Genomic DNA, 25,408 nt, shown 5'->3' on the forward strand with positions numbered 1-25,408 from the left:
TGTCTCTCAGAGGTTACCATGCTGAAGCAGCTTCTGGGGTCAGGGCTGTCTCTCATTGTTCCTTTGGGAAGGAGAATGTTCTAATACTGGTATGTAGAAACCTCTATTCCCTCAGTGCTCAGAACTGGATATGCTATCACAGGCACAGGTGTGGGCAGCTGCACCCCTCCATGCCCAGGTTACCCAACCTTATACACCCTAAGCAAATCCTACTGCTTTTGACTTGTGCTCTGCCTGGCAAGGACCTCCAATTCAGCTTCAAACCTACCTTCTAGCCCAGGACCCAGGTGTAATGAACCCCTGAATGCCATGTGCCTTGCAACAACTGGATGGGGTACCTTTAAAGATCCTTGGGGATGTGTCGCCCACTATACGTATCTGAGACTGCATATCTGCATTGGCATTTTAATTGGTAATATTAAAGGGACTATCTGAAACCAATGTTTGTCTTTTGAATCACTGAACCAGGTTGATACTGAGACTTGGATTTCAGTTTACTACCCCAGAATCTTATCTCATCCAGGAAGGTACAGATAAGGATGAATGTGTGCCACTTAGAGCAGCCTTCCAGGTGACCAACTCTCAGAGAAGAAGAATGCTGTAGAGGAGCAAAAGAAACCATTTTCAACTCCTCACAAACCTTCAGGGATGCCAAGGCCCATGTTACCAGCGCACATGTCAACTGTTCCCAGCACATTCCTCTTGCCTTTGGAAGCACTTTGCAGCCTACTCCTCTCCACAGCATCTCTCCTAAAAATATGGCCAACTTGAATGCTGGCAACTATGTCCAGCCATTAAAGGACAATGTGAGCTCCTAGGACGTTTGTGGTTCCTTATCTGGGAAATACAGTGGGCATTTGCTCCTTTCAATGAGAAACAAACCTATCTTTTGCACTGATCTCTGAGAAAGGTTTAACGTATAACATCTGCAATATTTTCTATATTATTAGACGTTAAGAAAAATGTCACAGCCAAAGAAATTTATTTTAAAATAGAAACATACATACATTAAGCTTTAAACAATCAAATTTTAAACAAAAGGGAAAAAGAGCCATTTGATCCCAGAGTTGGTACAGAATGACTTTTGTGTGTGTGAAATCCACATAAGGAGCCCTTGGACAAGCTGACGTGGAAATCCATCATGCTCCCTACCCTTGCGTGCTTAGGTGTGTCCACTGGCTGCCATGGGACATTCATGCACTGAGAGCTACCCTTTGATGACTGCCCACTGGCACCATCACCAAGACCCAAGTTCATGTGGGGTGTATGGTTAAGTGCTATGGTTCCTTCTGAACACAAGAAGAGAGGGTGCCCAGGGATACTGAGAAATGCTCAGAGGGATTTGGCAACGCAGAAGATGTGGTATCTAGAAATTCTCCCAAGCCCTCAGGAATACTCATGGCCCAACTGTGCTGTGCAGGCCGCCTGGGAGCCTGGGCCGAGATGCTCAGTCTGGGTGGGACTTCCGCTTGGGCTGCTCCTCATAAGACTCCCCAAATTCATTGACCCTGCTCTTATCCACAGGGTAAAGCCTGCAATGGTAGGGATGGATAATGATTAGCAAGGCAAGTCCTTATGTCCTCAAGAGAACATAGCTCCTCTGAAAACATCCTTCAGTATCTGGGCCACCTCAACATCTGGCACCTTCATAGGTCCTGGGGCTGCCTCCCATCTCTCCTGTGCCCCATTCTGCAGGGTTAGGAAATGTGAGCTAGGCTAACCAGAGAAGGACAGCAGCCCTGCATTAGGGTGGGGCCTGGAGAGGTCTCCATGTGGAGAACTGTGAAAACTTCCAGGCACGGTTACAAAAACAGTAGTTCTAGACACTTCTGAGGCTTTAAGTGCTTTGCCCCCAGTGGCTCTACTCTTCAATCCTGAGACTTCCTTTCCCACTCTGGCAACACACCCTGCTTCTAGGAAGACACCAAGGGAAGGAGAGATGCAGAGCCCCACAAACAACCAGACCTCAGCTTTAAAGAAGCCCACTGTCACCAAAAGATTTGGAACTGGGTCTCTGCATAAATACTTGGAAGCACTTCAAGGGCCTTTCTGGCTTGATATGAGACTCCTAAGAACAACCCTGCACCAGGTAAGCCAGGGTTCCCCACAAGCTTACTGCTACATTCAGGCGTGTCAGGGAACCAAGTATAGATAAGAAAACCTAGGAACCAGACTTCATTTGTTGGGAGCCGCAGTGAGCCATGTCAGTATCCGCCATTCCAAGATGGCGAGGACATCGTGTCCTCCCACTAGTAAACAATTATCTGCGCAGGTGCAAAGGCCAATCCCGAGGCATAATATTGGGTGATGAATGAACAGCCAATCAGAAGTGAACAAGTCACTCTAGGGTATATTTAAGCTGTGCCTCTTCCTGTCTTTGGCCCTTCCGCGTCTTTCCGCGTCTGCTGATACAGATTAAAGCCTCGCTGTGGTGATACCCGAATTCTGCCTCTCATGTTTCTCTTCCACGGGCGAGGGGGGACACGGGAGGCGCGAGCAACACTCATTCAGCATGTGGATGTGGTACTGTGTTAGACAACATCCTTCTCAGAAACACAAGTGCATGGGTAAACAGTCCTAGCCCAAGAACATCTGCAGGCAACTGAAGTAGCTTTGGGAAGACAGGCTCATCTTGCATTGGATGGACACAGCTTAGGAAGTTAGAGGAAGGAGCTGTCACCATATGGAGATTAGGAGGTGGGGGTGGGGCAACCTTTACTGCCAGCTATTGAAGGATGGGAGGTGAGGCGGCAACACTCCATACGGGAGTCTTTTCCTCAACACAGACTCAAGTTCTGAGGTCAGAGGAGATGGGTAGCCTGAACCTCTATCAGTTTTAAGGGGTGTTTTAGGAAATCCCCAAACCTGGCCCTACCCCAGACACAGCCCACAGGCAGGGGCTGATGGAAAGGCCAGATGCCAGCCCAGAGGGGAAGGGAGGGCAGGTAAGCATTTGCATTTTAGTCTATGTCCTAGAGGCTCTTCCTTGGCTGTGCTGTTGATCTGAGACCCAACTCAGTAGGTTGCTACTACCTACTGCTGCTAGGCACAGTCCAGGCCCAGGTGAGGGAACCACTGACCTTCATCTGCAGGGTATGCAGCCTAAGAGAAGACCATCACCCCACCACTACCTCATATTGGAGCCCTGTGCTTGAGGACTGTTTGCTAGACTCTCAAAACAACTGTGCAGGGAACATTCCTGCACTGTGTTATCACAAGACACAGCTGGAACCTATTTTTGGGCAACAGAGAAAAGTCACCACGTGTCAAATCTGCCTGAAAAGACAGACAGGTTCAGGGCTCTAAACTGAGGAGGTGCTGCTCCAAGTACACACTCACCACCGCTGGTAAAGGTAGACCAGGAAGACCACATCATCTCTGAAACAGGCCAGCCGGTGGGATGTGGGCATGGTGATGATGAAGGCAAAGACATCATCAATGAAGGTGTTAAAAGCCTGCAAAGCAAGATGGAGCAGTGAACCTACCACAGAGCTGGGGCCCTATGTTTTATAACCCAAGTCAGTGAGCTGCCCCTCAGCATAGAAGAACGGGACCCAGAACTGTAATGGTCACAGCAAGTGAGTGAGCATCTGGTGCAGAGGTAGCAGAGCAGCACCAGCAGGACAGCAGGCTCCAGGCCCACGTGTATCAGGCCCACAAGGATCTGCAGCTTTCTGGGCTTGAAGCCAAGGAGTTAGCTGGAGAGATGACAGAGCAGCACGGAGGCTGGCTCCTTAGAGAACTGACTTTGCTTCTGACTCGCTCAGCCTCACCAACCCTTTAGGAAGGGTTCTGGGCACTGCTGGGAAGACACAGGGCTCTGGTTTCAAACACTCAATTACTGGGCCAAAAATCTGCATTTTGATAATGTTGCCAAAAAAAGGAACATGGCCTTTCACTCTAAATTCTCCCTTACCATGACTATGAGAACCTTCATCCTGCATGGTTTGTGGCTCTTCAGAGTCTGAAAAGATGTCTTTGTTTTTCAACAAAGCAGACAGGGCCAAAACTACTGTGTGTCTGTGTACATAGGTGAGCTCATATGAATGTACCCCGCAAAGGGTCTTCCAGCCACTCTTGGCATAGACTTGTGGCTTACCTTGTAGGTAAAGGCCTTCCAAGGCAGGTGTGCCACTGACTTCATCTGAAACAAGGAAGAGACCATAGGTCAGCCAGAGGAAACACAGAGAAGATAGGGGTATTGCCTTAGCAGAGACTCCTTGGCCTTACCTTGTAATTGACAAAAAGCTGGGGCAACATGAAGAGGAAGCCAAAGGCATAGACACCTGTGGAAACAGAAAACATCCATGAAAAAGAACCAAACATACATTCTGCTGTGAATGGCTATGAACACCAGGACACCCGGCTTCCAAAAGATATCTGGCTTTGTCACAGTGCAGCTTGCTGTTGACTGTTGTCCCCAGGATCCCCTGTTGCTGGGCAACAGGGTCATCAGAGGTGCATTGGGGAAGGTACCAGGATTAAATCTGGGACTCATCCCTGGAAGCATGGCCATCCAGAAGAGGCTGCCTGACTTACTGCTCATCAGTAACCCCCAAAGCATGAGAATACAACTCTGTGACACTTAGCCATGGGACACACCCAGTATACAGAGACCATGTGCTGTGAACCACACACAGAGCAGCAGGGCATCGACTAGCCTCCCAGAATGTCCACAAAAGGTAACAACATACTCTGGGAAATTCTATGGATGAAATGTCAGATGGAATTTGAATGCTAGTGTTGCCTGTTTTTAGGAAAGGAAATAGACTATCCACTGGAGTATTTACTCAAGCTCAGAACAGGCTTGTTTGGTGCTCAGGCACCACAGTGCTCAGCATTGTATGTACTCTACTGGTAAGGGACTAATTAGTCTTTAATCCTAGAAACCTGTCCCACAAGTGATGGAGAGAACAGGAAAGGAGGACCCACTGTAAACATTATCACCAAGGAGACACATGGACTTACCATTCACAAAGCTGTTGATGAGCCAGGAGTACCAACTGAAATAGAAGTAAAGGAGTTGTGAGCCCCAGAGAGGCCGTGGGCATGTTGCTGAATGTTAAAATGAAAGGAAAGTACCCTCCTGAAAAACTATTTTGACATCCAGGGTAGTTGGGATGCCAAGGAAGCCTGCAGATAACTCTCTATGGAAGCAGACTCATGTGGGGAGACAACACTCTGAATAATCTGAATAAACAGATTTCATTCTGTACATTCATTGTACTTCAGTGAGATAAGAACCAATGTACAGTATTACCCTATCTGGCTCATGCTACTCACCCATCCTAGTATTGGCCTGACTCTAGAAACACACTGCCCACGTCTCTCCACTTGACACAGGGTCCTTCTTTTCCTAGTCCTTCTGACTCTTCTTGTCCAGATGAAACCAATGAACACAGCAACAGCCTACTGCTAGCTTTTTCCTCTTTCAACTGTTCAACCTCTGTACTCAAAAGTCAGTGATGAAGCAGGGGAAAGCCTGCATTTCCCAGACTGAAGATATGCATTCCTCTGTCTACCATGCGGTCCCTATACCCTCTGATTTCCTGAGATGTATAAGGGCATGTCATGGTTCTTGTCCTCTTCACAATCCAGAGGAGATAAAGGCCTAGTACTGACTTTCGGAGCAACAGCAGATCCTGGCCTGTATCTGAGAAGGGACCTAAGTTCCTGGCAGCCCAAGGGTTGGGGGGGTTGGGGTTGGTGTTGGGTTACCAGGTGCAGGTGCCCTGTGTTCAGAAACCAAACTAGGCTTTCAGCTGAGAAGACTTGAGGGTGTGAACTCTGCAGCACCCACCTCTTATACTTGATATTCAGGAGAGAGTAGACAGCACCTCCGACACAGAGAGGGTAGAGCAGATAAGACAAGTACTTCATGGCCTGCGAGGAAAGGCAGCTTCCAGTTAAATAACCCAACCACCAACCACTTCAGCAGATGCATCATATCTAACAATAAGAGCAAGCAAAAGAGGTGGAACCCCAATAACATTTCAGATAACAGCACAACTGTGTCTAACGGCCATGCAATTCTGCCAAGACCCCCAAATCGAGACTCTGAATGCAATGCATACCATGGGCAGCAGTGACTGTGATGCATCAGAGTGGCAGATTCAGCCAGGAGAAACCAAGGAAACCTGCAGTCATAGACCCAAGCTGCACCTGCACCACAGGCCCTGTATTTACTCTGGTTTGGTATTTGTTATCATCTCACTAAAATCTAAAATGCAAATATTGGAGCTTTGAACTGAAACACCAAAACCATCCTACACCGAGACATCCTGTTAAACCCAACATGTCCCACTCCCTAGCAGCAGTGGGAAGCTACTAGGGTGCTAGAGGACTTCCTGTGGCCTCTGTATGATGCACAGAGAAGACAGCTGGCTAGGAGAAATGATCTCCTAAGCAGCAGGAACTGTCCAGGTGACAAACTGGGAACCAGTAGCCTGGGAGCTCCTTCCTTCCCTGGGACGAGGGTACACCAACATGCTCACTCTTGGGTCTGCTCTTCAGGCTGGTTCCATTGCATTCCTAGGACAGGTTCCCCCAAATTAGTACAAGAACCCAATATCTTATGGTGTCACGGGGTCCCCAATTGCTTACCTGAGCATCATACTTCTCAGTTTTCCTCTCGGATTCACTATGGGTGCCAAACTGTTGTAAGATTAACATAGTGTCAGTTGACTCAGGAGACCATCGTCACAGCAAAGCTGGCACTGGAGCAATAAACAGTGTAGGCCACTGCACTACCCCAGTGCCAATACTGGCTGTACCCAGCCTCTGGCCTAGGCACTGGCCACTCCTGCCTGTTCCACCATCAAAAAGGCAGCCCAGTCTTCTGATCAATCAGGTGAAGAATTAGCAACTGATTAGAAAACTGATGGGGCTCTATTAGTGAAGTCCTACAGCTACGAACCGCAGAGCCGGCCTGTGTGAGGACCCTCCCCTCCCGTCCCGTGGAGACTCTTGCATGCATGTGCTCGTGTGCTGGGAAGCTCTGTACCAGGTAGCAAAGACAGGATAAAGTATGTCCAGAAGGTTCGGCACTAACTTGAAGGGGACTACAAATTGACGGCCTGGCCAGTCTGCTTAGGAAAAGCTGTATCTGGAGTAGTCACGAGAGGTCTCACCTGAAACACAGGTCTCAAGCCCCTCCAGGCCACTGTCATTTTCAATGCCTTCTTCACTTTCCAAAGCTGAAGGGAGACAAGGAAATGTACATTTAATTGTGAGATGCTGGATAAGGAAGACTGGTACCCTCACCCCTGGGTGAGGACCACTAGTCACTGACCCTCTTCCCTCCACCCCTCATGGCCATCTGTGGACTGGGAGGGCTTTGCACCACATATACTCATGGCTGTCCACTAGGTGGAATGTGCAGTCTCTGGAAAACACCAGGAAACCAGTACTCACACCTACCCTAAATCTAGCCAGTCTTCATCCTGGGCCCCAAGTCTTTCCCTAGACCCACTAGGATCCATGGCCTGAGGATCAACATCCTCACTGTAACTTTGTGCCAGCAGAATTTACTAAGGTCAGGTCTAGAACACTGCCTCCGAGATGGATTTTCAGGCTGTCACTGTGACAGGCACCTTACTGTGAAACCCATATCTTGACAAGTATTTACAAGAGTAGGCTCTCAACAGAACCAACTCTGAGAACTAGGCCTCTGGATCTGGCCTGCTTGGTGCCTTCCTTCCAGACTGGGCCCCATATGGCTTCCTCCCACCCTCCCTCCCTCTTATTGGATATTTTATTTATTTACATTTCAGATATTCTTTCGCCATTCTCCCCCCCTGAAACCTCCTATCCCATCCCCCTCCCCCTGCTTCTATAAGGGTGTGCCCCTACCCACCCACCACTCCCACCTCCCTGCCCTCGAATTCCCCCACACTGGGGCATCCAGCCTTCACGGGACCAAGGACCTCATCTCCCACCAATGTCCGATAAGGCCATCCTCCACTACATATACAGCTGGAGCCCATGGCTCCTTTCTATAAGTACCTCACAGCAGCACAGGGTCACAAGGTATCAAGTGGCATTAACTACTGTCCACATGAGTGTTCCATTCCAACTTCCTATCAAACCAGGAGCGTTTTCAGTGTCATATCATCCTTCTGTTTCACTTAGAGCTTATCAAACTTATTAATATGGGTCTAACATGATCTACTGTTCCAAGATGTACCCTTAGATACCTCCTTACCCAGCAGCTGCCTCTCTAACCCTGTTTCTCGAGGTGTGTAGGTCCCCAGATAGCCTGTTTCAGCACTCACAGCAGCTGAGCAAGTGTTGAAGTTCACAGACCTCACAGAAATCCCAGTCCTTTTGACCCAGCATGGTGCCCAGGACTCACCTCAATGGCAGCCCCAACACCTGCAGGGATCAGCACCAACAGGCTTGTCTGTTCATCCAGCAGGAAGAGGAAGATGACCACAGTACTGAAGCAACGCCAGAGCACTGGGGACATGAACACACAAGGAGGTGAGGGCAAACTGTATCTATCCCTTGCACATACCTCCAACCACCTGTGAATCTGTCTCCCCTCCCCCTCTCTCCAGTTGGCCACAAACAGCTGTGCTGGAGGCAGAGCTCAGCAGAAGAGCCTGTACCTAAGAGCACACAGTCCCTGGGTTTTATGCCTAGCACCAGGGGAGACAAAAGGGATACCCTGCAACTCTTCAAAGCACTTTAATTACCAGAAGCCAGAGTGGAGTGGAGGGTAGAGGGCATGGTCTAAGCAGGTACCAGATCTGAGTGACAGTCAAGACACTAATAAGCACAGATACTGGTTGGCTGCCAGGGCTGAGTGCTTCCATACTCTATACTCTCTTGTTTTGTACCATTCTAGAGTTTCTTTTATAAAGCTGTGCTTTTGCTCACATAGTATGTGCTTTTGCAGACATAGTATGGTCAGGGCTACAGTTACCAGATTCCACAGGAAGCTTTTCCACAGGTGCCTGATGAGACACTGAATGGCTTCCCTGGAAGCCTTGTGTTTTACACTCACTGGGCCAGATCCTGCCCGTCAGGTCCAGCTCTTGCTGGAGCAGCCTCTTAATTCGATCCTTTACACTTGCACCTGTGCTTACCTCAAAGCCTGCTACCATCATGACAACTCTACCTACTAGCCACTGCCCCTTCTTTTATACAGCAAACCCATCATCCTGGATCTTAGTCAGTGAAATGATTCTGCAAAGTTCAGGCCTCACTGAATAGGACACTGCTCCAAGTACTGGTGATTTATTTTGAAAACTGACTCTAAAGCCAGCAGTCAGAGTCCTATCAAGCAGGAAGGAGCTAGTTGACAGAAGGTCTGGTGCTGTATTGGAATCTATGAGCAACCAAGCTGCCTAACAGGATCATGCACCTTGTGCCTCCATAGGCACCCTCATTTAGAAGGCCTGTGCCCATGGCCTACAGCCTCAGTGGGATTCGGAGATGCTCACTGACTGCTGAGACAGGGCCCGGGGTTATGCTGCATAACTTAACTTAAGAAGCATCTCATAGCCAAACACAAATCCAGGACTGCTGAGGAGCAGGCAGGAGCTGCAAGCTTCACAGGGAGCCCCAGGCAGGTGGACTGTTCCTGGGCCCTACCTGCTTTGGTAGACATTCCAATCATGCTCTTCTTTTTCTTCCAGAAACTGATGTCATTTTTAAATGCCAGGAAATCAAAAAGAAGCTGTAAAGCAGAGACAGGACAGCAGCTTGCAGTCTAGTTACTTACAGCACTTCTTTCACTGACTGACCAGGCAGTCTACAAGTACACTAAGCCCAAACCCATCGCTACACGTTTCAAAGGTCAGAATTGTGGAACTTGGAGGGAGACATTAGTGGGACATTTTTCAAACACACATCTTTGACTCAAATCCCAGGTAGAGTATATCTTGGGTTGTGGCCAACTAGGTACTCCAACCTAGGTCTTACCCATTACTTATAACATTCAGTTTCTCACTGTATGACCTCTTACAGTCACCCTTGTAGACAGTGGCCTTATAAAGTTACATTTGCTTTGGAGTAACTAGTACCCAGAAGGTCCACTATACCCCATGCCTCCCTACTTTGCACCCTGACTGTACCCAGCACACTGTCATAGAGCTCTCTAGTTTCTCTGTGTACTATACGTGACACACGACACACACACAGGACCACTCACTTTCCTAGCTGGGCTACACAGTTCTAGAGGCACTGGCACCTGGACAAGGAACCAGAGGCTGTGCAGAACCAGGACCTAGGTCAACTGACCCCAACTATAGGTGCCAGTGGCCAATGAACCACCCCAGTGTCTGTCCAGATTCCCCGTGACAAGAACCCAGGGGACAGCTCACGTGAAAGGCTGCAACAAAGAAGGTCAATGCTAAGAGATATAAGTTGGTGTCTACGAAAATTCCCTTCAATTCATCTGCATCTTTTTCTGAAAACCCTGTAAGAAAAACACATTATAATTCAAGAGCCATTTTAGTCTTATCTAATGTCACGCATATTCTTCCGACTGTAGAAAATGTACATCTTGTCTGGAGTCAAAGTCAACAGAAATTGTAGCATTTAAAATACGGTGTCCTGAATAGAGCCAGTTTCAGCTAACTCCTACAGTCACATTCTAAAGGATAAAAGGAGCTGAAGCACTGCGCGCTTCTTGACCACACGGCCAAAGGTGACCCCCCACAAATGACCCCTAGCAGGAAGTACAGCAGCGTGGGTCTGTGTTAGCTGTTGAACAAGGAGCCACAGCATGGCTTGGATTCACCAAACACCCCATTCCACCCTGGCCTAGGGCCCTGGGGCACCCACCGAACTGCTGCAGGGAGTACACGGCGTCCTGCATGTGGATCCAGAAGCGCAGCCGCCCCAGTGAAATCTTGTCATAGGACACTGTGAGTGGCAGCTCAGTGGTAGATCGGTTTATCACCTGCCACCAAGAAATCCAGAGGTGAGGGAGGGCCATCAAACAAGGCCAGGACTCAGTGCAACACCCTGCAGCCATGTACCAGATCCCAATAAACCTTGATACCCTGACAGGTCCCTGCATAACCTTGTGCAGCTCCTTGCTAGCCACAGTGGGCCTTACAGGGTTCAAGGTCTGATGCAAGGTCATTCTTCTTCCTAGGCTCTTTTGTGTTCAGACTGAGCCTTTCTCACGGGATGGCGTTCTGCCTGCTGGCTACTGTCTCCAATCTGAACCACCCACTGACATCAGTGGGCACTCACCCTTTCACCAGCTACATCCCAACGTATTACTTCTAACTAAGCAGCACCCTGTTCCTGTGTCTCCAGCATTTTTCAAGCTGCACAAACCCCAAGAACTAGAAGATAGGCTCACAACTAGCCCTGGCTAGAAACTGCTCAGCTTACTAGCTGAGCCAAGAGAAGGTAAGAATGCCTGGCTGAGGTGCCATGGCCCTGTCCTAGAAGAGTGGGAGACTGAGCACAAGCAGGGCATGCCTAAATGTTCTCAGGTGAACCATGAAGAGACAGCTCTTCACTCACACCCTGTAGCAGGTGAATGTGGTCATGTTGATTGTGCAGGACATGTCAGAAGCTGATACATATCATCCATCTAATCTTCTGCCCCAACCTCCTGCCACCAACATTGTTGGTGTCAGAGGCATGATGGTCACTCACAATGGAGCTAGCAACCTGAAATGTGTCAGGGTTAAGCAGCCACCAGGCTTAGGACTTGGTAGCTAGGAGCTGGGGCTCTTCGCAACACAGACGCCTGCTGTACTGCAGGTAGCAGAGGCTTCTGAACACACCCTAAATGGCCAGACTTGTTCCAGGGATGACACTGTAAGATTCCATCAGACAGCTTGTTGGTTGGGCCACCCTAGCAGACTAGGCTGTCGCCTAAAGACAATATTCCTGAGAAATGGCACACATGAGACAAAGCAAAAGACACAAAAATAGGCACCAAAGCAAAGCCAGTTGCCTATGTGCTCACTCCTATGTCTAAGAAGGGTTTGCCAAAGGTACTATAGCATGTAAGGATTCTAACAAGAAGGGCCACTAGAACACACAACCTGCAGATGTTGGCCTATAGCCTCTGCCTCTACCTACATATGGATACCCAGGCACAAAAATGCAGTCACTGGACACGATTTCCCAATTGCTCACAAGAAGTCAGCACTATGCAGTCTTGCAGTATGTTTAGACAGCCCCAGGTTTACAAAGTACAGTTTGTACATTTTATAGAACCCACTGTCGTGACCTTTAAATAAGGAGAAACCAAGTCAGAGAAGGGGGGAAGGAGTCAGTCAGACGTCCTTACTACAGAATGCCCTGTCCCTAACCCACAGGTCATCCAGGTGAAGGTGATACCCAAGGAAAGTAGACGACCCTGTATTAGGGACTGTGGGGGCTTGCCATACTGAGCCACAGACAGAATAAGCCCAGGCAGCTCTGAGGGGAATCCTATGGTAAGTTCCCTGCTCTCTAAGCCTTGATTCTGTTCAGGAGGAGATCTAGGCTGGCTGTTAGGGAACACTAACAAACGACAGTGGGAGAGGCACACAGGTGCTCACTTATAATCTTTGCTCAACTGTGACCCCAGAAAGCTCTCCTCTCCTATCCCGACTTATTTCCACTGCAAAGAACACTGACACAGCTGCTGGCAGCAACTACTACAATGAACAGGAGGTATTTAGCATGGTACTTGATGTGGTGTTAACCACTGTTTTTCTCCTTATAACGCAAAGCCAAAATTCAGCCACATTTCTACTACTCTCAAAACACCACTGTTCTCTTTGGAAAAACAGCATCTTTATTGCCTATAACAAGAGCATCAGAGTAGCCATTTCACCTCCCCAGGATACTGGCATTGCTCATGGCTATACTAAGAGTTGTGGCTCCATCTTAGGCTTGGTTCAGATACGAATCTCTGGTCCCACAGCAGGACTATCCCTCAGGACAAGAACTGTGCAAGAAACTATGAAGCATCACAAGCCTCACATACTAGGAGCAGGCATGCAGCCTTTCTGTTGGAGCTCTGTGGGACTACCACCTAACATCCTGATGAACACCCTAAGAGTCTATCACCAGAAGGAGACCCCACAAGCAGCTTCCACAAGCACTAGAGCCCAACCAGGTACTGAGACATCTATGTGGGCCCAACATATGCTAAGAGGCATCACTTTCCACTCTGAAGGAAGTTCTGTGCTGCATCCAGAGCAAGGCACAGAGAGCATAGCTCACCATCAGGTCTTTCACCCGGTTGCTCAGCTGGTCAATGAACAGGATGGGGAGGTAGTGCACTGTTTTCCCAAGTTGAATCCTGGAGGTTTGAAGCACAACAACTTAAAATCCGTGTCAGATTTATCCCCTTGCGTCACTGAATGTGTTGAGAAACTAGGAGTATCCCACCCAGCATCACTGTTGGCTGCATCTTGGCTACTAGAATCTCAGAACTTTCCAAACAGAAGCAAGAGATGGTAGCATCCCATGACAACAGTTATAGCCACAAGTAGGAAGACCCACACAACTCCCTCTAAGTGAGTTTGGTAGGGCACTAGGTAGGACACAGGGTAGCCTGGAAGGAAGCTACCCATACACGGTAGCTACGTGAGAGGAAGGCTGGAGACAAGCTCAGAGCTGGCCATTTCCCATTTCTGTACCAAATGCTTCAAATTTGAAGCATGTACACAAATCAGAATTTATGTAAAAAAAAAAAAAAAATTTAGGGTTGAGGATTTAGCTCAGTGGTAGAGGAGTTCTTGTTTAATAGGTACAATGTCCTGATTTGATTCCCTAATACCACATACACATAAAGATTTAAATCTTACAAAATACGGAATTTTTGACAATGCCAGAGAAATTATCTGTTGTGAGTAGCAGTGACTCTCAGCTAGCCAATCTCAGAAGCACATGACACCATGAAGCACTGGGCTTCGTGAACACCATCACAGGTACACATAACTAAGGATGGCAAGCACACAAGCTAGAGAGGAAATCTACACAATCCCCCATTTCCCGGCCCAGGTAGCATGAGGACAGGACAAGGCCAAGAGTGCACAGTAGCCACAGCTAACTTATGCTTTTTGTTTCAGTGCAGGTGGGCTACTTTCCTAGACTAAAGAGCAAGATGTCCCAGCTGGAATTTCACTCTTTCCCTCAATCCTGTCAACCACCCTGATCATCATAACCTCTTGGTGGCTAAGCAAAGAGCTCAATGGGTTCTGTGGCAGGGCAGCTCACAACACATGCCGGGCCAAGAAACTCAGGTATGGCACACTCTGTTTGGGCTCACCAAACTGATGCCTGCTCTGCTATCAGTTCAGTTCCAAGAGTAGCTGCCCTCCCTGAGTTCCATCTGAGACTTACATCTTCATGTACCGATGCACATCTGCAGGCAGGGAGGAACCATCAAAGACAAAGTCATCCACCATCACATTCAGGGTCAGCCTCGGTCGCCAGTGGGAGACGGGTTCATCTAGGGCATTCGATGGCTTCTTCTCTGCTTCTATCTCCTGCTACAGGATGGAAATTGAGGCTATACTACCTAAGACCAGACTGTGGCAACAGAGTGGTCTTGGCATCCATCTGAGAAGCCACTGGCTCCCTAGACAGGCAAAAGTGAGAAAGGAGGCCTACTTGGCTGTTCTAGTGACCTCGGGCTACCAGTCTCAGAGCACTTCCTCCCACCTGGTTCTACGAGACCACGAGGAAGCAGCACTGAGAGATCAGCGACTGGGATCTAACAGGAGGCCTGCATCCCTGTTGGCTAGGGAAAGACTACCAAGAGACAATACGAAAGCAGGTGTGAGTGAGTACAGTGCAATCTTGGAGATGCACAGGATCAGACATCTGTTCTAGATAAAACTAGACCCAGGGAGAAAACTCTGGGCAAATCAGCTTTATCTCAAACCAGGATGACTCGGCTGGGAAGCAGCACTACCCTATTTCCTCCTGAACAACAGCTCTCACACAGCGCTTCACATTCCCAGACAATGGCCACAGCCTGTGCTTATGGTTCCAGAAGCTTCATACCTATCACAAACAAGATACCAGCTGGCTCCCAACACTACCATCATGAAGCCGTCTCCACCTGCCCCCAAGGAGACAGTGGGGAACCACAAATAGGAAGAGAGTTTTAAAATATACTCCCACCCCTAGACTATGGCTGCTTCCTGCAAAGCTGCCATCATTCTTATTTTATGACTTGTTTTAGCTTCTACTTAATATGAACTCAGACAGTGAAGATCTGTTTTCTGCCATGGGCCCATGAATGATTCCCTTGCCTCCAACAGTTTTAGTCTACAGTTCAGACTGGACTGGAAGCTATGGCAACCTTCCTGTCTCAGCCTCAAGCACTAGGATAATCAGGAATCTTGCTGGGCTGAACAACCACTTTTCTGAGTAAAATTTCTTTTGCATAGAGTTTTCTACCGGTGAACAAAATATAAATAGTACTTATATCCTTCCTATAATTTTGAATTACAAGCATAGATGCCCAGGCATGCAGTCCTACACTGTGTGCATGTGCATGCATGTGCCTGTGTGTATATGATGACTCTCACCTGAAAGTACAGGTGAACTCTGAAGAAGTGTATGCCTTCTGAGAAGGCATACACACTCAGCCAAAGATGCAGAAGGCCTTGAGCCAGAGAGGGAGTGTGCTAGAATGCTATGAATCACCACTCATCACTAACCTGATGTACTGTATCTACAAATCAATGGGATACAATTCAAATGAAAGATAATTCATTCAAATTCCTTTAAGCTGCCATCATAAACATGCACACAAACTCTGAACAAGCAGACAAGCTTGCTACAGTGATGATCTGTTAAGAACCTTCCTTACCTGTGTAGCAGACTCCCCAGTGAGCAAGTTAATTTCTTCCGGTTTGGGGATCATGTAGGTAGTCAGAGTACTGACCACGTGTACCTGTTTCCCATCTTGCCAGGGCAGAATCCCAGCATGATGTAGAAAAATATATGCATACAGTGTCCCATTGTTTCTTGTTTTCTTTGGTACAGAAACATTGACTGTCCTAAAACAGAAGGGTCATTTTAAACATGCATATGTTAGGTTCCATGTAGACTATGTAGCCCAGACAGTCCTCAAACTCAAGTTCTTCCTTCTGCAGCTTCCCAAGTAGCTGGGATTAAAGGTGTGCACCACCATACTATCTTACATTGTTCATACACACGTCAGCTAATCATCTCTTTAGATTTACACGCCCTAATTTTAGTTCAGAACTACTAAAAATGAAACCCACCTGCCTGTGACTTTACTGACGTCAGAACACTACTGTGTCCCAAGCACTATGAAAGTTACAGCGCTCCCCACCTCCGTTAGAGCCTCAGAAGGGACTACAACTTGCTTTAAAAGGCACAGTGGGAACTGCTACGAAAGCACACAGGGTGTGGACTCCTCTAAAGCTTCTAAAACGAGGTGTCTCCACCAGGGAAGTGAGAGGGCTGACTCTACACACGGCTCCACTGTGGTGTTTCTGGCAGGTGCAAACAGAAGCGGAGCCCAGGACCGGTTCATGCTTCTTCAACTTCCTCCAGGCTCCAAAATGAATGTTTCACTATCCTGGCACGGGTCAATGAGCAGGAGCCAGGATTTACCCCTATAAAACTAGTGAATGGCACCTGGAGATCCAACCTCCATTTCAAGATAGGCATCGGTAGTTAATAACTACCCTGGGCCACAGGCTGATAGGCCTGGACAATGGGTGGGACCTGAAGACTGGTTGACTAGTGAGCTCGATGCTTGTTGGGCAGAACAGGACCTTGATTTGATGAGTAATTTTACAAATTTTATTTGAACTTTTACAAGTTAAAAATCATATGCTAAATGCTAAACCATGTTAATTCTCAAAAGTCACTGTACATAGCTGAACACTGAGATCTATACTCTAATGCCAAAGGTCACTTACTTATAAGTAACAGGTGAACTATTCCTACTAGGTAGATCAATGTATCACTCCTTGGGAGACTACATGGGCGGTGGTAAACCACACTGACACCAGACAGCTGTAAAAGCTAGTTTCTAAGTGGCAAACTCAGCACCTGTTACTTTGAGCTTGACTGTTTACACAGACCCTAGACAGGAGTGCTCGTATAGGATGTCCTCACTCTATACACAATGCTATTCATGACATCCTGGAACCCCTCTCTGGCAATGTGTCCCACATCCACACCTTTCAAATTTGGACTCCACATCAAAGTCTTCCACGTTCAAGACCAGGTCCACATTGTTCTCTGCACCAAGGCTGGACCGTGTGGTGGTGTAAACACTCAGCTGGAAAGAGTGAGCAAGAATGAAAAGCCAAAAGGTCCAGACAGAAAACATGTAACTATTGTGAGAGGGTAGCAATCTAAGGGCTACCTCTCAGAGGGTGAGCTTGGGCAAAATGGCTTTGTGTGACACTGCTGTGAACAAAGAACCTAACTGTAGAGTTGACCTGTCCTGAATTCCCACCAGAACCAGGAAGTGGCACAGGTGATGAGAGGGCAGAGCTAGCAGCCTGATTCGAGTATGACTGGATATCTGGTAGCTTCCACTGGGGTCCCGTTAGTTCATAAGTGTAGGGCAACTCGGTCTCAGTTATAATCGGGCAGAGCAGGGCACCAAGGGGTAACAAGAGGGCAGTAGAGAACATAGAAGTCCCAACTCCAGCTCTGACTGCCACCTAATCAGAACACTGGACAGTGACATCAGTGATAAGGGGCAACGCTGGGAGCCCGAAACCCGTCTCTGACCAGTGTCAGTAGGGGTGGTAGTATCTGGCCGGGGTGCGCCTTCTTGGGGCTCCCCGACGCTCACCTGCAGTTTGGGCCGCCGGGCCAGATAGGGCTGGATGCAGTTGGCGTCACCCGAGCACGGACGGGTATAGACGATACCGTACATGACCCAGCAGGTATGCACCACATACACCACGAACACGCCCACCACCAAGCTGGTAAAAGAGCTGCGGCCGCTCCACATGGCGCCGCAACTTGCGGGCCGAGGGCCGCCGCCCGCCGCTCACGGGAGAGCCGCCGCGCGCCGCCGCCTCCGCCGCGGGGAAACCAACGCGCCTCGCGCGGGCCGCCGGCCGCCCCGCATGCTCCCGATACCCACACCCGGCGCCGCGGGATTCGTTGGATTTGCCGGCCGCCGCTTCCGGGAACCGAGCCACCGGCGGAAGTGGGCGCGCGCGGCCCTCTGGGAGCCAGGCGCTCTGCCACGCACGCGCGACCGCACGCTTGGCGCGCGTGCGTGACATCAGCCTCTTGCGCCGTCCTCCCGGCATGCCTCGGGGAGCCCAGGTGGGCCCGGTTCTTGGATAGATTCCTTTCTGTGGGTTGCTCTCCTTATTCTGGGCCCCCTGCAGCTTTACTGCAGGTTGATGGCGGCGCTCTAGGATGATGGCGGGGACCATAATGCTGGCCTCCTAGCTCTTCAACGTCTAGGGTAGCGTCCAAAAGTTAGGAAAACACAGAGGAGACCCAGGAAACTCAAATACTGATTTCTCGGGTGTGAGGTTACTGTGTTGATAACGTGCAGTTCAAGATGGCCAGAAAAGGTCAAAAAGACCTTTTACAGGTCAGTTGCCCCTTTTGTCAGGATAATGAGTTCCTTTGGGGTAATAAAAATATAAATGTTAGTCCTGTCTAACATATGCAGAGGTAGGTTATGTCTCAAGGAGACCTTTTCCGGACTTGCACGCAGTACCCATCAGATAAAACTATCTGGGCTCATGAACTTACTCAATTTATATCCCGACGTCAGCCCCCACTCTCCTCCAGAGGGGAGGCCACTTAGATAAAACCATCCGGGTCCATTAATTATCTATTCACTTTAGTTCCCCATGCCAGCCCCCACTCTCTTCCCCTCCCCTCACCCCCTTCTCTGTGAATGAGAAGCCCCCTTGGGTACCAACCCACCCCTGGCACATCAAGTAACTGAAGGACTGGCCACATTCTCTCAATACTGAGGACAGACAAGGCATCTCAATTAGAGGAACAGGATCCACAGGTAGGCAACACGGACAGGCCCTGGTCCACTTATTGGGAGAACTTGAATGAATACCAAGCTGCATGTCTGTTACATGATGTGGAGTGTGGGTTGTAGGTCCAGCCCATGTATGCTCTTTGGTTGGTGGTTCAGTCTTCGGGAGCCCCCAAGGGCCCAGGTTAGTTGACTCTGTTGGTCTTCTTGTGGATTCCTGTCCCCTCCAGGTCCCTCAATCTGTGCTCCAACTCTTTCATAAGACTCCCGGAGCTCTATCTAATGTTTGGCCGTGGGTCTCTGTATCTGTTTCAGTCACCTGCTGGGTAGAGCCTCTTAAGAGGACTGCTACACTAGGTTCCTGTCTGCAAGCATAACAGAGTATTATGAATAGTAACAGGGATTGGTTCTTCTGAGCTTCATTTTAATCTCCTTAAATATTTCTTGGTTTATGGTATACACAATTTCTAGGGTGACATGGCCCATGCTGTGACAGAGCCCAGAATGGTGGCCAGCAGAGATCAAGGAAGGGGCAAAAAATGATTCCTCTTATTTTTAGAAGCTTGTTGCAATTGGTGCTTTTCAGTAATGACCAGTTCCTTACTCTATGGTGGTCTCACAAACTGTCCCTTGAAGTTTTGGAGCTCATTGTTCCCATAGGCATACCCTGTTACAGCATTCTCATGTTTCTCACACATGCAATCAGGAGTGTGACTGGGCATTTTGTAAAAATGGTGCCATTAAATTGAAGGATTCAGAAATGGATCACCTGTTTCAGCCTAAGGGTATCTTAGGGTTTCTATTGCTGTGATGAACACCATGACTGAAAGAAATTTGGAGAGGAAAGGGTTTATTATGCTTATATTTCCACATCATTGAAGGATATCAAGGAAGGATCCGAAGCAGAAGCCATGGGGGAATGCTGCTTTACTAGCTTACTCCCATCGCTTGCTCAGCCTGTTTTACAAAAGCACCCAGGATCACCAGCCCAGGAGTGGCACTGCCACATTAATCATCAATCAAGAAGATGTACCACAGACTTTCCCACAGGCCAGTCTGGTGGGGGGACATTTTCTCAATTGAGTTTCCCTCTTCCCAAAAGACTCTTAACTTGTATCAGACTGACATCAAACCTGCTAGCACAGGGCTTGGGAGGAATCAGAGGGAAACTGGCTAGGTTTGAACAGGTTGAGGCAGGATTTGTGGTTACAAAGACAGGGGTGGTACTTGGTCACAAACTCCTATGGGGCTGGAGCAGAATCATTGGATCCATCCGTGTTGGGAGCTGACTTAAGCAGAAAGCGGCTAGATCAACTTTGCAGCCATCTGGAACCATATACCCTGATGAAAGACTTGGTTGTCAAAAGCCTATAACAGCTGAAGCACACTCTGATAAATACATTGTTTATCCCACATAGCTTGTTTTGCTGTTTAGTGACCTCAGCTGTATGGTGCACGTGGTAAAATGTTTTCACCTGTGTTCTCCTGCTTGTGTATATAAATACCTCAGAATTCTCTTCAAGAAGGGAGACTTGAGAAAATAGAAGAGACTGAATCACACCCTGTCTTGTCTCCATTCTTCGCGTCTCTTGCCCCAAGAGCCACACTCTCTCTTGACCAGAGCACTTAGCCCCAAAAGTGTTGAGGAAAAGTGTTGAGGCAGAGTGTGGGCCTCAACACATCCGAGACTTCTTTGTCAAATGAATCTTCTCTTTAGGGTCACTTATTTTTATTATTTTGTCAGCCTCTCAGTGATATCTGACAGTCCTACATCTCTGGCCTTCCCTCCAGTTGATCTCAGTGATGTAAACCTAATGCACATAAAGCCTTCAAGTTCTTTGCAAAATTGTCTTGCTCATAGGTTACTCCTCCTATTCTTGTTAACCGGTGGATGAACCTATGATCTTCAGTAGACTGATGGAGTGAGGCTCTTGGCATCTACAAATGATAGGATGCAGGAAGTCCTCAGAAGTGGTTTCAGAACTCAGGAGCTTGGGGGGATTCCCACTATTTCTCAAATATCTATTTTTTTTTTGTCAAGGTCCCAGGTCCATTTTTATAGCTGAAGTGGGCTTGGTCACACCTTGGACATTTTTATAGCTGAAGTGGGCTTGGTCACACCTTGGCCATTTTTCCCCATTTCTGCTGTCATCCTTGCTTGCTTCAAGAGTGGGGCATTTGTCATTTGGGGTCTCATTACAAAAGAGCCTGTACAACTGCACAGATTTCCTGAGAGATTTGCTATTGTGGATCTCTCTTGGGGCCTGGACAAGTACCTATGCACACACACACACACACACACACACACACACACACCCCTGCCCTGTTTGGGTCCTGCACAGGAGGGAGCTCCAACTGAAGCTTGGCTTCTGAGCTAGGTCAGCATGTCATAGCATTCCAACTTGGCACCCTTTGTCAAGCACCAGTTCCATCAGGGCCCCTTGAATTTGCATTTTGTCTTTCAACATTCTTTACAGGGTAGAAACTTCTTGTTCAAATCCCAGAAACTAGTGTTCTACCTTTGCTGGACTCCTGCTCTCATAGCTCATCCAGTCAGCCCATCCAGTCTCAGATATCTTGGACAACTAGGTATAACTGAAGTCTAGGTAGCGGTGTCTGTTTAGACATTAGTGATAATCCTCCTTTCCAGCACTGACTTTAGCTTCATGGACACTGGCCACTCATGTACACCCACACCCACACCCAGAGAGGAGGAGGGGGGAGGGAGGTGGAGAGGGAGAGGGACTATTTTAAAAGGAGTACTGGAGAGTCAAAGTAGTAAAATTGATTTATTTTTGGTTTTACCGAAGCTAGAAATCAGCCAAGACCAAATAGCTGGCGTGCCGATTTCATGCAAAGCAGTAGTTTTTATATTCCTAATTGCATTTTTTTTAAAAAAGGACCTATTTATTTTATGTATGTGAGTATACTGTTGCTCTCTTCAGATCCCATCGGATCCCATTACAGATGGTTGTGAGCCATCATGTGGTTGCTGGGAATTGATCTTTGAACCTCTAGAAGAGCAGTCAGTGCTCTTTACTGTCCAGGCCAGCTGGACAATCAAGTGGGACCCTTAGACCCTGTGGAGAGGACTGAGATGCGGGAGAAAATAAGGAGGCACAGCAAGTCAAGAAGTCTGATCAAGCTGGCAAAGATTTTATTGTTCACACAGGTTATATACTCTGAAAACAGGGTATGGGGAGGGGTAGGAAAGGAAAGAGGGCTTTGCAGGTGGAGGAAGCTAGCTGCTGCTGTGGGGTCTAACTAAGTTATTCTCACAAAGCCTTTCCTTTACCAGGGGTTCTAAAAACATCTGTCTAGCAGGATGTTGGCTAAATCTAAAGATCAGGAGGAAGGGTTACTAAGGTGGGTTGCTGTGAGGCCGTGTTTGAGGTTCTGAGAACTGACAAGCAAATCATGGAAGGTAAGCAGAAAGAAGAATAGTAGATAGGAGAGCCAAGGGTGAGTGTTTGCCAAGAGTAAGGCCTTGCCATGGCTTTCCACACTTTACCAAAGTCATCTCTCCAGCCCACCCCCCCCCATCACATTTTTATTATCCCAGAATTTCTCATTCAGTTCTTCATGGAGGGACAATCACGTGGTAGCTAGTATTGCCCCCTCTCCAAGTTCCTCATTCTGTCGGTTCAGAACACAAAGCCTTACCTAATGTACTTCCTGTGCCTCAAGTCTCCTTTTCTGATATGTGGTCTCGGTCATGTAATGCACTGCCTGATATATTTCAGCCCGCAGATGAACTGAGAGCATCCAGACAAGCAGATACCAACTGCCAGCTATAGGAGGCAGCTGAGGCCGCCTACTTATTTATGGTTCTCTGATGAGCTCTAAGTTTACCTTGTCAGGAAACCAAATCACATGATTCATTTCTTACATTCTCACAGAGAAGATACTACACGTCATGGGTATATAAGAGCATGTACTGTTCTTACAGACAATCCGAGGTAAGTCCTCAGCAATCATAGCTCCCTCCCCCTTACATGTATGTGTATGTGAATGTGTGCCATATCCATGTTAGCAGGTGATATATTAACTTTTAAATGTCTTCTCATTACTATCATTTGAAGTCCCTTAGAACATTTCAGAAAACAGGTTCCGGAAAAAAAAATAGCTGAACCTTTTTGTTTGCCTTCACTGTGAACTCTGGCAGTGACACAGTGATAATGCAGGATGCTTGGGAAAGTGCAAAGTCAAGACACTTTGTCCCTTTGTAAAATCCTGGGCCATGGTCAGGACACAAAGGAGCCGAAATGGCTTTCCCATGATGCAGTCTTGGGTAAGGGAGAAAAGATACGGGAGAATAGGTGGTAGGGCAGGCTCTGGGCTTTGCATGGTGCACATGGCCTGATTTGTCTCCAGTGACTCAGGACTGAGACTAAATGTCAGCTGTTTAGGCGAGGAAGGCATGAAACCTCTGCTTCATGTTCACCCAGGGCTTGCATTTCAGACTCCAGGCTGCCAGGTGCATTCGGTCATGTTTAATTATAATCTTCTGTTTGGGGCTCAGGACTCTTCACTGCTCTGCCTAGTCCTGGGGCTGATCACCCCCAATGCTGTAGAGCAGAAGCTTCTATCCTCTTAATGGGGTTGGGGGGCACTAGAGTTAGAGGGGGAGGGTGAAGGTGGTGGGCACTAGAGGCAGGCTTCTAAACAAGAAGATTTGGATTTCTTGATTCCACCGTTTGCAAACTGATGTAGTGTGGACATTGCTGGTCCTCTAGGGTCATTACCCTCATTGATGGTCCAATTCTACTGAAGGGAAATCAATGGGGTTGCCAGTGTCAGCTGTAAAACACAGCCCTGTCATTATTGTACACAGAGCCAGGCCAGCTTCCCACAGAGCTGTCAGTGTGACTCAAGTCTGGGGTTTATAGTTACCTCAAGAAATCTGGTTTTGAGCAAATAATAGATTACATTCTCTGGAGCTCATGGGGAGCTAAACATCTTCTGACAGCCAACAAGCTCATGGAAATGGTTCTTTTTGTGGCAGACATGAGGCTGCATCTGTTGTCTCGTCAGGCCATCAAGCTCCAAGCTAATGCCTTTGCTAAGCACTGGATCGTCCCTGGCTGTCTCTGTAATTGCCCCCCTGACAAGTGCAATAATGACAGCTCTGGATCTACTACCTCAAGACCTAGTGCTGGGGCACAGAGCCCTTCCTAAGTCAGGAAAAGCTACCACAAACACAGCAGATAATGGGTTCCTAAGACATAGATGCAGATGCAGGCACCTAACTGTTCAGGCACATCAGAGAGCACACTTCACTACAAGGCACACTGGTGGAACCCATCAAGAATCAATGTCAAGTGGGTAAAAAAGGATAAGCTTATGTGACAGCCTCTTGCTGAAACCAGTTCCCATAATTCAGTCAGTTCATGCAGTGTTCCCAAGTGAGGATCAAAAAGTCATATTGCATGAAGAATATGAAGAAGAGGAGACTGAGCCAAGAAAGGAGTGTTTCCTATAGATATTTGAGGGGTCGTCTTCATTAGGTAAATTGAATTAGGACAATCTACCCTAAATGAGGATGGCACTATTCCTTAGCCCTGGGGCCTGGACTTTATAAAAAGAAAAAAGTAAGTTGACCATGGTATTCATCTTCCCCTGCTTCCTGACTGCTAATGAAACTTGACCAACTGCTGTAATCTTCTGTTACTGGGACTTCCCATTATGATAGACTGGATCCTTGAACTGTAAGCCAGAGTCAACTCTTTCTCTTTTAAGTTGCCTTCTCAGGTATTTTTTTATAACAACTAGAAAAATAACTAAACCATGGGCATTGTCTGGCTTCCACTTGAGAGGACACAATTATTTAACAGCAATAAAACCAGTGGAGAAGATCTACATTCCTTACCCATGGAGATGTTCAGTTGTCCTGGGACTGCATCCTTGACTCAGCCAATGGACATCTGTAACTGTCTGTCCAAGTGTATTCCTCATAATAAATCAGGACATGTAGGAAAAAGATCTTGAATCCTTTGAGCCACCCTGGAAAGTTATTAAACCCAACGTTGGGGGAAGGAAAGTTGTAGCCAATACGGATAGAAGTGTGTGAGCACTGGGGATTGGAATCTACTTGCGACTGGAAGGTGAAGTGGGGATCTTTATGATGCTGAGTGCTTATCCTGGAGGCTCTACACTGAACCAAGTCTTTGATGTCAGAGGTAGATTAAAAGGTAAGATACCCAGTTAGTGCCCACAGAGTGAGTCCTGGGGGATTGCTTAAGTGAGAAACACGGCATTTCAGGTGAGATATGCTCTGCAGGTTTTTCTATCCACAAAAGAAAAAAAAATCAGTTTCCTTGGTGAATCACCTCACTCTTCTTGTTATATACCAGTTCTCATCGTCGTGGTATGGGTGATGACATGTTGGAGACATCCTTTCCCCCAACCCCTGACTTCCTCTGCCTTTCTTTTTCAGTTACAAAGGCTAACATTGGTTTTACCAGGTAGGCTTCC

The 25,408-nt window shown here is 47.8% G+C and overlaps 1 protein-coding gene across 2 annotated transcripts; it reads right to left on the minus strand.

Annotated features, from left to right (window-relative positions):
• Positions 1–965: 965 nt before the first annotated feature.
• Positions 966–18,108, minus strand: Clptm1l (CLPTM1 like). 2 transcript variants are annotated; one of them, XM_034523472.2, is made up of 17 exons: positions 17,768–18,108; positions 17,142–17,242; positions 15,794–15,983; positions 14,314–14,462; positions 13,189–13,267; positions 10,792–10,909; positions 10,329–10,423; positions 9,598–9,682; positions 8,354–8,457; positions 7,131–7,196; positions 6,604–6,654; positions 5,801–5,883; positions 4,969–5,003; positions 4,231–4,286; positions 4,100–4,144; positions 3,340–3,455; positions 966–1,532 (listed from the first exon to the last, which is right to left on the minus strand). In XM_034523472.2, the coding sequence occupies exons 1-17, from the start codon at positions 17,927–17,929 to the stop codon at positions 1,448–1,450; spliced, it is 1,620 nt and encodes a 539-aa protein (XP_034379363.1). In that variant the 5' UTR covers positions 17,930–18,108; the 3' UTR covers positions 966–1,447. The 2 variants fall into 2 exon arrangements, with proteins under 2 accessions (XP_034379363.1, XP_076772446.1); XM_076916331.1 differs by having other exon boundaries at positions 14,314–14,459; positions 17,768–18,073.
• Positions 18,109–25,408: the final 7,300 nt, after the last annotated feature.

This window comes from Arvicanthis niloticus, chromosome 19, assembly GCF_011762505.2.
Source record: "Arvicanthis niloticus isolate mArvNil1 chromosome 19, mArvNil1.pat.X, whole genome shotgun sequence".
In the NCBI taxonomy this organism is placed as follows: Eukaryota; Metazoa; Chordata; class Mammalia; order Rodentia; family Muridae; genus Arvicanthis; species Arvicanthis niloticus.

Bases quoted from the DNA above. Each gene is read 5' to 3' on its own strand.
- Clptm1l (XM_034523472.2), bottom strand. From the start codon at position 17,929: ATGTGGAGCGGCCGCAGCTCTTTTACCAGCTTGGTGGTGGGCGTGTTC. The intron at 10,424-10,791 runs GTGGGTGCCCCA...TTTTTCTTACAG, and splicing joins GTACTCCCTGCAGCAGTTCG to GGTTTTCAGAAAAAGATGCA. The intron at 1,533-3,339 runs GTGAGTGTGTAC...CTACCATTGCAG, and splicing joins GTCTACCTTTACCAGCGGTG to GCTTTACCCTGTGGATAAGA.